Consider the following 12,946-nt stretch of genomic DNA (forward strand, 5'->3'; position numbering starts at 1 on the left):
AACCTATTCTGGGTGTGTTCATATGCAGTTTCAAACACATTATGACATAAATGCAACAACCTATTCTGGGTGTGTTCATATGCAGTTTCAAACACATTATGACATAAATGCAACAACCTATTCTGGGTGTGTTCATATGCAGTTTCAAACACATTATGACATAAATGCAACAACCTATTCTGGGTGTGTTCATATGCAGTTTCAAACACATTATGACATAAATGCAACAACCTATTCTGGGTGTGTTCATATGCAGTTTCAAACACATTATGACATAAATGCAACAACCTATTCTGGGTGTGTTCATATGCAGTTTCAAACACATTATGACATAAATGCAACAACCTATTCTGGGTGTGTTCATATGCAGTTTCAAACACATTATGACATAAATGCAACAACCTATTCTGGGTGTGTTCATATGCAGTTTCAAACACATTTGCTTTTGAACAGGTCAATACAAATAAAGTAAACAAATATTCTGAAATAACATGTTAGCCTTAATAAAGGGATATGTAGTTTCCTTAACCTGTAGGCAGTCTATGGACAAGGTAAGACAGCAATCCATGTTTTGGTTTGGTTTACCTGACCACTGTCTGGTGTTTACTTGGCAACTGTTTAGCATTTTGGTCCCAAAAAAATCAAGGCAAGTCAGTATCCCCTAAACAGTATTATAGTTTCCCATGTCCAAATCATCTTCAAGTAACTTTATTGCGATCCACAATCAAGTGTAGAGACATTGGGATGATTTTGACATGGAACATAAAACACCGAACATGAAACACCGAACATGAAACACGAAAAATGAAACACGAAACATGAAACCCGAAACATGAAACACTGATCCAATGTTCATGCAACATCTGACCAGACAGACGTCACACCATAAATCCACTGGCCTCAGCATCAAAACTGTAGTATAATGTTATCATGACTGGCCAATCTATTATTATTTTTAGTGTGGTTGATTATGTTGTTATCACTATTCATATTCTTGTGGTTTTGTTTTTGCGATAACGGACTATTTGTATAATATACAAGCAGAAAATAAAAAAGATAGATACATTTACCATAAATAAATTCCCATTCATGTGAAGTATTTACATAATGGGAACGATTCTACTTTGTTTACATTGTTTTGGGCAAAATAAGGGGGCGGTCAAAGTCTTGTGGCCCAACACACACCTCCACTCTCAGAAGCACTGTGTGCTCTGCTCTCAGTACGACTCCCTTTCTAATATTTACGTGTTTTACATTCGAGTCATTCAGCAGACGCTCTAATCCAGAGCAATTTACAGGAGCAATAAGAGATAAGTGCCTTGCTCAAGGCCACATAAACCTATTTTTCACCTAGTCAGCTCGGGGATTCAAACAATCAACCTTTCGGTTATTGGCCCAAAGTTCTTAACCGCTAGGCTACCTACCTAATATCAAGGCCTTATTTGCCCAGTAATTATTTATCAATGGTGGGAAAGCCAATGCAAACAGAAACTGTTCCCATAAACAGACATGGTTTGCAGAGTACACAGGCCAGGGGAGGGCAACCTCATGAGTATAAGACTGGCACTCTTCTGCTGCCCTGGCACTGTTGTTTAATCCAGCTAGTGCACCACAGGGCAGGCATAGGAAGATATAGCGAGGCTTCAAGTAGACTATAGGAGATATACTCTAGTGACAAGGAGTCAGACATGTTAGTCCTGTGTGTCATCTCTGTCCTCAGCCTTCTCTCAGTGGGATTGGCAGCTCCTCTGTCCTGTGAGGATCTACTGAGACCCCTAAAGATGAACAGCACGAACCATGTTAGTACTATGTCTGTCTGTCTGTCTGTCTGTCTGTCTGTCTGTCTGTCTGTCTGTCTGTCTGTCTGTCTGTCTGTCTGTCTGTCTGTCTGTCTGTCTGTCTGTCTGTCTGTCTGTCTGTCTGTCTGTCTGTCCTGTGAGGATCTACTGAGACCCCTAAAGATGAACAGCACGAACCATGTTAGTACTATGTCTGTCTGTCTGTCTGTCTGTCTGTCTGTCTGTCTGTCTGTCTGTCTGTCTGTCTGTCTGTCTGTCTGTCTGTCTGTCTGTCTGTCTGTCTGTCTGTCTGTCTGTCTGTCTGTCTGTCTGTCCTGTGAGGATCTACTGAGACCCCTATAGATGAACAGCACGAACCATGTTAGTACTCTGTCTGTCTGTCTGTCTGTCTGTCTGTCTGTCTGTCTGTCTGTCTGTCTGTCTGTCTGTCTGTCTGTCTGTCTGTCTGTCTGTCTGTCTGTCTGTCTGTCTGTCTGTCTGTCTGTCTGTCTGTCTGTCTGTCTGTCTGTCTGTCCTGTGAGGATCTACTGAGACCCCTAAAGATGAACAGCACGAACCATGTTAGTACTATGTCTGTCTGTCTGTCTGTCTGTCTGTCTGTCTGTCTGTCTGTCTGTCTGTCTGTCTGTCTGTCTATCTGTCCTGTGAGGATCTACTGAGACCCCTAAAGATGAACAGCACGAACCATGTTAGTACTCTGTCTGTCTGTCTGTCTGTCTGCCTGTCTGTCTGTCTGTCTGTCTGTCTGTCTGTCTGTCTGTCTGTCTGTCTGTCTGTCTGTCTGTCTGTCTGTCTGTCTGTCTGTCTGTCTGTCTGTCTGTCTGTCTGTCTGTCTGTCCTGTGAGGATCTACTGAGACCCCTAAAGATGAACAGCACGAACCATGTTAGTACTATGTCTGTCTGTCTGTCTGTCTGTCTGTCTGTCTGTCTGTCTGTCTGTCTGTCTGTCTGTCTGTCTGTCTGTCTGTCTGTCTGTCTGTCTGTCTGTCTGTCTGTCTGTCTGTCTGTCCTGTGAGGATCTACTGAGAGCCCTAAAGATGAACAGCACGAACCATGTTAGTACTATGTCTGTCTGTCTGTCTGTCTGTCTGTCCGTCTGTCTATCTATCCATCCATTTGTATCTGTTTATCTATCTGTTAAGACATTTGGTTAGAAAATCTGTCTTTCTGCCTGCCTATCTAACTCCTGCTTTTATCCATCTATGTTTGTATTGTTCGGTATATACCAGGTATTCCTAAACTGGGGTAGGGGGTACGCGCAATGCCGTCGGGGGTATGCCATATACCCCCTCTGAGTAACCTCTCTGGCAAAAATGTAAGAAAAAAAAGTATTATATATATATATATATATATATAAAAAAATACTTTTAAAATTATATATATATATATATAAAAAAATACTTTTAAAATTATATATATATATATGTATATATATAATACTTTTTTCTTCTTAAAGTTTTGCCAGAGAGGTTACTCAGAGGGGGCACTCAGCTGGAGGTTGAATGTTTGAAGGGGTATAGGATTATAAACAGGGAAACACTGGTATATACAGTATTTCTGGGTCCTATATATCTTGCAGATTTTGGGTAAGTGGATTTTTATCGCGGAGAGCACTGAGGTCCCTGGTGGCAGGGAGTATGCTGCAAAAGAATGGATCACAGGCTGGCTTCAGATCTCTCCTGGGCTCCAGAACAACACTGTCAAAGAATTACAGATGATAAACATGTAAGAAAATGATGAACTTTCAATGCGCTTCATGTTTATTTTATGTTGACTGTATGCATACCGTACCAGAAATGTGAATGTGAAAAACGTGTTGAAAATGAAATAATAACAAACATCGTTGTAACAAAAATTGTAATTGTAACACGTAAAAATGACCCCCCCGTCTTTGCTTTTACAAACACTTGAAACCCCAACTAGCACAAAACAAACAATGTTTCTTAGAGAATGGTGAGAGTTTGGTTGTCCTATGGTTATTTTGCTGCAACCTTCCCACAATTTTCTGGGAATGTTGCAGGATAGTTGCTTTGTTTTGGAACATTCTCAGCACATTTAGGAACTTCACACAAAAAACCTTTTCTTACTATTTCATTACCTTAACAGAAAATGTCCTATAAGTTCACACATAGTTATTTTCATGTAAATGTAATAATTCATAATATTATGGGAGTTCAGAGGACTTCTTTATTAAACACACACAATTATTATTTTGTTGCATTTTTGATCATCATGATATTGTGGCCGATGACACATTACTTGAATATCCAATATCTTGAAAACGTGACTGCTGACATGCAAAACAATTGTGGGACTGTATCAACAGTGGACTAATGAAAAAAATACCAAGAGTTTACCTTTTTAAAAAAGGTCCAACGCAGCAGCTGTTTTTATCTCAATATAAAATCATTTCTGGTTAACAATGTACCTCACTGTAATTGTTTTCAATTCAAATATACAAAAATCTTCTCCACAAGCAATTTCTAAAGCAAGTATTTGGCTATGACTGGGGAGTGGAACTCATTTTTATTGGTCTATATAATTTAGCTCCTGGTGATGTCACCAGCCAGGCCAAAACTCCATCCCACCAAAACAGGCTGAACTTACAGGCGGTCATTTCAAACAGCTCTTACACTAAAAGGGAATTATCATAATTTTCACAATTTCACAGTATTATTCCAACCTCAGTGAGGAAATATACTGTATATAAAACATAGGAAAATCAAGTTTCCTTACTGTACTGTGCCTTTTAAGTAAATCAGATGATATATTAGGTGAAAGGGAGACATTTTAGTAAATGTTCTCCTAACATTTACTAAAATGTTCTTCACAACATCTGCAAAAACTACCACAGGTTGCCAGGGATGTAATGTTCCCGTAATGTTTTTACAATATACTGCCACAAAAAAGTGGCTACATGCCATCCTCTCAATGGTCTCAAAGTTTTAAAAAATTGTGAAAACATTGGTGCAATGTTCTGCTAATGTGTAGTGTCACATTACTGCTTGAAGTTGCCAAACTTTTAAACAAATGCCATTTCAATCATCTTACATCATTATATTAGGGTATTGTCCAAACATAGTTACAGATTTTGTAGCCCTTTCCTGCAGTCAAATGACCAAATCGCCCTCTTGTGGCTTGATGGGTGGAATATTATCAATACGTCCCTGTGCCCAAGAATGCCAAGGTAACCTGTCTAATTGACTATGGCTGTAGTACTCCCATCTGTAGCAATGAAACAGCTTTGAAAGGCTGGCTCACATCAACACCATCATCCAAGGCACCCTGGACCCAATTCAATTCGCATACAGTCCCAACAGATCCACAGATGACGCAATCTCGATTGCTCTTCACACTGCCCTCCCTCACCTGGACAATGCTGCTCATTGACTACAGCTCAGCGTTCAATACCATAGTGCCCTCTAAGCGCGTCACTAAGCTAAAGACCCTGGGATGGAACACCTCCCTCTGCAACTGGATCCTGGACTTCCTGATGGGCCATCCCCAAGTGGTGAGGGTAGGCAAAAATACATCTTCCACGCTGACCCTCAACACGGGGGTCCCTCAGGGGTGCGTGCTTACTCTCCTCCTGCACTTCCTGTTTACCCACAACTGCGTGGCCGCGCACGACTCCAACATCACCATTAAGTTTTCTGATAGCACAACCGTGGTGGACAACGACAACATCTACCTCAACGTCAGCAAGAAAAAGGTACTAATCGTGGACTACAGGAAACGGAGGTCCGAGCATGCCCCCATTCACATCGACGGGGCTATAGTGGAGCGAGTCGAGAGTTTCCTCGGTGTCCACATCACTGAGGAATTAACATGGTCCACACACACCAACACAGTCATGAAGAAGACATGACAAGGCTTCTTCCCCCTCAGGAGGCTGAAAAGACTTGGCATGGACAATCAAATCCTCAACAAGTTCTACAGCTACACCATTGAGAGCATCTTGACTGGCAGCAGAGGGTGGCGCTACAGAGGGTTGTGCGGACAACCCAGTACATCACTGGGGCCAAGCTCCCTGCCATCTAGGACCTCTATAGCAGGCGGTGTGAAAGGAAGGCTAGGAAAATTGTTAAAGACTCCAGCAACCCAAGCCATAGACTGTTATCTCTGCTTCCGCATGGCAAGCGGTACTGGAGTCTGACACCAACAGGCTCCTGAATAGCTTCTATTCCCAAGCAAGGTTTGAAATTATTGTTTTAATCAAATATTATACCCGTATATGTTTGGGCTTCTTACGGTTAATATGCAGTCTACAAATTAATTGTCATTATGTTCTGGTTCCCTGACCATCTGTTCAAGGAAAAATATGTGCCATAACCAGGCTTCCAAAGCTCTTTATGATTACAGATGTGTCACGCCCTGGCCATAGAGAGGCTTTTATTCTCTATTTTGGTTAGGGCAGGGTGTGACTAGAGTGGGCATTCTAGTTTCTTTATTTCTATGTTTTGGCCGGCTACGGTTCTCAATCAGGGACAGCTGTCTATCGTTGTCTCTGATTGGGAATCATACATAGGCAGCCTTTTTCCCACCTGTGTTTGGTGGGTAGTTGTCTTTGTTATAGTGGCCTGTGTAGCCCTAGTAAGCTGCATGGTCATTTTTGGTGTTTTGTTGGCGACATTCTTAATAAAGGAAAATGTACGCTTACCACGCTGCACCTTGGTCCGGTCATTTCCCTGACGACATTCGTGACAGAACTACCCACCACCAAAGGACCAAGCAACGTGGCCAGGAGGAGCAGGGATTCTGGGCCCGGGAGAAGAAGGAGTGGAGGACCTCATGGACATGGGAGGAGGTTATGACAAGGGACCAGACCCTGCCGTAGGAAACAGGCGAAACAGCAAGGGAGGTACGACGGCGATACCAGGAGTAACGGCATCGAGGCAAGCACGAGAGGCAGCTCCAAAAAGTTATTTTAGGGGTGGCACACGGGGAGTGTGGCAGAGTCAAGGTTCAGACCTGAGCCAATACCTCGTGCTTACCGTAGGGAGAGTGGTACTGGTCAGGCACCTTGTTATGCGCTAGAGCGCACGGTGTCTCCAGTACGTGTTCACAGCCCGGTGCTCTACATTCCAGCTCCCCGCATTGGACGGGCTAGAGTGGGCATCCAGCCAGGACGGATGGTGCCGGCTCAGTGCGCCTGGTCTCCGGTGCATCTCTTTGGCCTAGGATATCCTGCGCCAGCTCTGCATACTGTGTCTCCGGTGCGTCTGCACAGCCCAGTGCGTCCTGTGCCAGCTCCCCGCATTTGCCGGGCGAAAGTAACCATCCAGCCAGGACGGGTTGTGCTGGCTCTACGCTCGAGACCTCCAGTGCGCCTCCCCAGCCTGGTGAGTCCTGTGCCTGCTCCCAGAACCAGGCCTCCTGTATGTCTCCCCAGCCTGGTAAGCCCTGTGGCAGGTCCACGCACCAGGCTGCCAATACGTCAGCGAGGGTCCCCGGTCCGGGCCCTGCAGCGAGGGTCCCCAGTCCAGAGGCGCCACCAAAGTGGGGAGAGCCAGAGGTGGAGCGGGGTCTGCGCCCCGCACCGGAGCCGCCACCGAAGTAGATGCCCACCCGGACCCTCCCCTATAGAGTCAGGTTTTGCGGCTGGAGTCCGCAACTTTGGGAGGGGGTGTCACACCCTGGCCATAGAGAGGCTTTTATTCTCTATTTTGGTTAGGCCAGGGTGTGACTAGGGTGGGCATTCTAGTTTCTTTATTTCTATGTTTTGGCCGGGTAAGGTTCTCAATCAGGGACAGCTGTTTATCGTTGTCTTTGATTGGGAATCATACTTAGGCATACTTTTTTCCCACCTGTGTTTGGTGGGTAGTTGTCTTTGTTAGTGGCCTGTATAGCCCTAGTAAGGTTCACATTCGTTTTAGTTGTTTCTTGTTTTGTTGGCGACATTTATAATAAAAGAGAATGAACGCATACCTGGCTGCACCTTGGTCCGGTCATTTCCGTGAGTGCTAATGTCCCCACATTGTTCTCACAGCATAATGAAATGTTTTGTAAACTTTAAAATAACATAACGAATGTTCTGTTAACATTCTTGCAACATCAGAGGAATGTTTTTTCCACATAAATACCAACATTCTATAATCATCAACACAACTGGACAGATTGCGTTATTACAACATTTAGGGGGAATGTTCTTACACCTTTCCCACAACTTAATAAAATGGTCTGGGAATATTCACAGAATCAGTTTTGGTTTGCTGGGTATACTCTGGGAACTAGAGGTCGACCGATTATGATTTTTCAACGCCGATACCGATAACAATTATTGGGGGACCAAAAAAAGCCGATACCGATTTTTAATGACCGCTCCGTCTGCCCCTTTTTACGGCGATGTTGTTTTGGTTCGCCGGCTAGGATCCGATCCATTGTCTTGGGTGGTGGGCAAAACAGAGGATCGGCTTCAGGAAAGTCATATTCCTGGTCGTAATGTTGGTGGGTTGACGTTGCTCTTATATCCAATTGTTCCTCCCGACTGTATGTAATAAAACCTAAGATTACGTGGGGTACCAATGTAAGAAATAACTCGTAAAAAAAACAATATACTACATAGTTTCCTAGGAATGTGAAGCGAGGCGGCCATCTCTGTTGGCACTGGAAGTATACAATATTAACTATATATGCAGGTTTAAAATATATACTTGTGTATTGATTTTAAGAAAGGTGTTGATGTTTATGGTTAGGTACACATTGGACAGTGCTTTTTTCGCGAATGCGCTTGTTAAATCACCCATTTGGCGAAGTAGGCTATGATTCAATGATAAATTAACAGGCACCGCATCGATTATATGCAACGAAGGACAAGCTAGGTAAACTAGTAATATCATCAACCATGTGTAGTTAACTAGTGATTATGTTAAGATTGATTGGTTTTATAAGATATGTTTAATGCTAGCTAGCACCTTACCTTGGCTCCTTGCTGCATTCGCATACAGGTATTCAGCCTGCTACGCAGTCTCCTCGTGGAGTGCAATGTAATAGGCCATGATCGGTGTCCAAAAATGCCGATTACCGATTGTTATGAAAACTTGAAATCGGCCCTAATTAATCGGCCATTCCGATTAATCGGTTGACCTCTACTGGGAAGGTTGTCAAATTGTGTGACATTAGGAATGTTCTCAGAACAAAGACAACTTAGAGAAATGTGTTTTGAGTGTAATGTGATGAATGTGTTTTGAGTGTAATGTGATGAATGTGTTTTGAGTGTAATGTGATGAATGTGTTTTGAGTGTAATGTGATGAATGTGTTTTTATCATTTAATTTGTAGTTGAATACTGTAGTATATTTATCTCAGTTCATTACTCAACAGTGGAGGCAAATGCATTAGCATGACCAGTGAAATGACCATGGAAAACAACATGGAGAACAACACATTTACCTCAAGTGAGTAAATACATAACAAACCTATTACTAATCATCAACATAATAATATGACTTTGCACTAAAGGAATCAATGTGGTATGTCATGTTAAAAAGAAGTGTGTTTGTGTGTGTGTGTGTGTGTGTGTGTGTGTGTGTGTGTGTGTGTGTGTGTGTGTGTGTGTGTGTGTGTGTGTGTGTGTGTGTGTGTGTGTGTGTGTGTGTGTGTGTGTGCCATAGCGGAACCTTTGCCCTATTCCCTGACCTACCTGAATACCTGCCCTGACTGCCTCCTTGTCCAACAGAAGTTGCCATTGGTTAGCAAATACAGCACTCTGTATATCTTCAGTAAGAACATTACATTTCAACTATCATGCTAAATTCAGTACTATAGTCTTGTTTAAAAATGTATTACTACTTAACTAATGGGACATGATATACAATAGGTGAATTATATGTAATGTATTTCAAATATGTTTCCTTTGGGCCCTCTGGCTCATAATATATTTGCTATTCCCTGTGATGAACAGGTAAAAGAAAGGAGCTGACCTCTGCTGAACTGGAAGTGTTTAAGAAACAGGTGGACTGTCTCAATTTGCCACCAGCTGTGTTCACAAACCCACAGAAAGGTAAGCATCTTACCTTACCTAGAGTTTTCACCAGAAATTATTTTCAGCGACCAACCATTTTAGAATGATTCAACCAAAGTTTGCAATGTTATCAATGAAGCGCCAACTGCATGATTTTAAATATTTTTTTTAACATTTGACCTTTATTTTACTAGGCAAGTCAGTTAAGAACAAATTCTTATTTTCAATGACGGCCTAGGAACAGTGGGTTAACTGCCTGTTCAGGGGCAGAACGACAGATTTGTACCTTGTCAGCTCGGGGATTAGAACTTGCAACCTTTCAGTTAGTCCAACGCTCTAACCACAGCTAGTCCAACGCTCTAACCACTAGGCTACCCTGCCGCCCCTGATAAGCTAGTGAACTAGATTTGACATTGTGCTTTGACACTGTTGGATAGGCCAACAACAACGTGCTGTTTTGCATGCTGTTCGGAAGATGCACCCATATGGGGAGAAATAGGCAATACCTTACTGCAAAGTAGCTTCTGGGGAAAACTAAATGTTGTATCCTTGTGATGATGTAAATGTTCATTTACTCACAGACTGTCATAATTTGCGGCATAGATTCCTGTCCAGATCCGACACAGGACAACAGCAAAACTCTGGACCTGTCGAAAGTGATCGAATTGCTGAGCGACAAGATTGATATTAAGAAGACTTTAGAAGAGATGATAAGTAAATTACAACTAGGGAGTAATAAAGCCGATTAATTGTCAAAATGTCAAGTGGCGCCTATTATGTATTTTTTATATAATACATTTAAAAAATAGATTTAAAAAAATAGATTTAGAAATAGATTTGTATTTTTTCATACTCATTGTTTTAATGGTTGATATATCGCCACCATGGGACCATTCAACAACATATTTCTCCTACATTCAAACAGTGTTTCAACCTTTAGAGAATTAACCCTAGCTAGCACACAGGGGGGGGGGGGGCGACACACTATCTACAGTGTCCCTAGCTAGCTAGTTACCGGCGTTGTCACCACACCTCTTATTCTGTGGTGTTTATAGGTAGTTGGCACCCAACGCTATTGTGCATTTCGGCCACCTACTGTAGTGGAGCACTCCTGCCTGTGTCCCGGAGTCCTAGCTTAAAAATGTACCAATTGAAGTATAAAGGGTGGTTCCTGCAGATTGCAGGAATTCCCTGAATTGCGGGCTGCAATTGCACCCTTCTCAGTCTTCCTACTATGGAGAATAGAAAGGTGGAGACTGGAGAGACCAACTCTCAACTCAAAGAATATGTTCTTGCCCTCATCAATCCGATGCTCTCCACCCCTACGGTACATCCCATGGACACATTGCTTAATGGCAGGGTGGTGGATTGTGTTCCCTGAAATGGACAAGCTGATTGACGGAGCGCCGGGCCCTCTCTATGCACTTGTTTATCTTCGGGTCCCAATCGAACATCCAGATCCTTCGCTGCGCGATATCAGAGAAGACCACCATTGTCCCAGGAAACATTCGATTCACCACCTCAAAAACTGCAGATTTACCGTACTTTGACCTACTACAGTAGCTATGTTGGTCTATTACTTCAAATAATATGCAAGATTGCAAGGTTCTTAGGATTCAAATTTTCTCAAACAGCCTAATTCATACTCTTCATTGGAATAATGGACTTTTTTTTGTTTTACATTAACCTTTATTTAACTAGGCAACTCAGTAAAGAACAAACTCAATTTACAATGACAGCCTACTACAATGACAGCCTACCCCAGCCAAACCAGGACAACGCTGGGCCAATTGTGCGCCGCCCAATCACAGCCGGATGTGATGCAGCCTGGATTCGAACCAGGGACTGTAGTGACGCCTCTTGGACTGAGATGCTGTGCCCTAGACCGCTGCGACACTCGTGTCCTGCTATTAAAATAATATGCAGTACCAGTCAAAAGTTTGGACAAACTTACTCATTCAAGGGTTGTTCTTTATTTTTACTATTTTCTACATTGTATAATAATAGTGAAGACATCAAAACTATGAAATAACACATCATGTAGTAACCCAAAAAGTGTTAAACAAATTAAAATATATTTTTGATTTTCCAAAGTATCCACCCTTTGCCTTGATGACATCTTTGCACATTTTTGGCATTCTCTCAACCAGCTTCACATGAGGTAGTCACCTGGAATGCATTTCAATTAACAGGTGTGCCTTGTTAAAAGTTCATTTGGAATGGAATTTCGTTCCTTCAAATAAGCAAATAAGCAAAGAGAAACTACAGTCAATCATTACTTTTATGAAGGTCAGTCAATCAGGAAAATCAGGAACCCCTTTCTCTGACTCTACTGATAGCTACTTTATTGAGTATAAATGTCATTTATATACCTGTGATATGTGGTTGTCCCACCTAGCTACCTTAAGATGAATGCACTATCTGTAAGTCGCTCTGAATAAGATAATAGTTTAATGACTCAAATGTAAAATTAAACCTTTTGTCTTGCCCATTCACCCTCTGAATGGCACACATACACAATCCATGTCTCAATAGTCCAAATCCTTCTCCAACCTGTCTCCTTCTTCTTCACTGATTGAAGTGGATTTAACAGGTGACATCAATAAGGTATCGTAGCCTTCACCTGGATAGTCTATGTCTAGGAAAAAGCAGGTGTTCATAATGTTTTGTACACTCAGTGTATATATTTGTTCTCAATGACATTATATTAAGTCATTTAGCAGACACTCTTATAGAGAGTGGCTTATAAGAGCAATTAGGGTTAAGGGCCATGCTCAAGGGCACATCAACAAATTTCTCACCTACTGTATTCAGCTTGGGGATTCGAACCAGCAACCTTTCGGTTACTGGCCCAATTATCTTAACTGTTAGGGCTACCTGTCACCTACGTCGTGCTAAATAAAGAGCTTTAAGGAAATACAGGCAGGCACCACATTACTACAAGAAAAAATAGCTTGCTCAATCAAGCCTGATGGTCTTGGAAGTATAAAAGAAAAGCTTATTTAATATACTGAAAAACAAGCTTGAAAAGTTAGTGCAATTGGATTAGTGTGGTGTGTGAAGAATCTGATCATTTAACTTGCATGCGGTACAAATGACATTATTGTGGGAACACCTCCTCTAAGAGTCTGAATTAGGCTGTGTGAGAAGGTTTGAATCCTAAGAAACCTGCCTACACATTATT

At 42.2% G+C, this 12,946-nt stretch overlaps 2 protein-coding genes across 7 annotated transcripts in view; one reads left to right on the top strand and one right to left on the bottom strand.

Annotated features, from left to right (window-relative positions):
* kif26aa (kinesin family member 26Aa) overlaps positions 1-12,946 on the bottom strand; it is a 171,110-nt gene that overhangs the window by 149,070 nt on the left and 9,094 nt on the right. The gene's annotated exons all lie outside the window — the stretch shown is intronic.
* On the top strand, positions 1,522-10,526 carry LOC109900515 (uncharacterized). Of its 4 annotated transcripts, none has more exons than XM_020496167.2 (6): positions 1,522-1,799; positions 3,380-3,525; positions 9,123-9,196; positions 9,413-9,520; positions 9,703-9,801; positions 10,366-10,526. In XM_020496167.2, the coding sequence occupies exons 1-6, from the start codon at positions 1,689-1,691 to the stop codon at positions 10,509-10,511; spliced, it is 684 nt and encodes a 227-aa protein (XP_020351756.1). In that variant the 5' UTR covers positions 1,522-1,688; the 3' UTR covers positions 10,512-10,526. The 4 variants fall into 4 exon arrangements, 3 of the variants coding, with proteins under 3 accessions (XP_020351756.1, XP_031692747.1, XP_031692746.1); XR_004211860.1 differs by lacking the exon at positions 1,522-1,799 and adding an exon at positions 1,913-2,855; XM_031836887.1 differs by lacking the exon at positions 1,522-1,799 and adding an exon at positions 2,603-2,683 and having other exon boundaries at positions 10,344-10,526.

The sequence above is a fragment of the Oncorhynchus kisutch genome, linkage group LG12, assembly GCF_002021735.2.
Source record: "Oncorhynchus kisutch isolate 150728-3 linkage group LG12, Okis_V2, whole genome shotgun sequence".
NCBI classification, from domain to species: domain Eukaryota; kingdom Metazoa; phylum Chordata; class Actinopteri; order Salmoniformes; family Salmonidae; genus Oncorhynchus; species Oncorhynchus kisutch.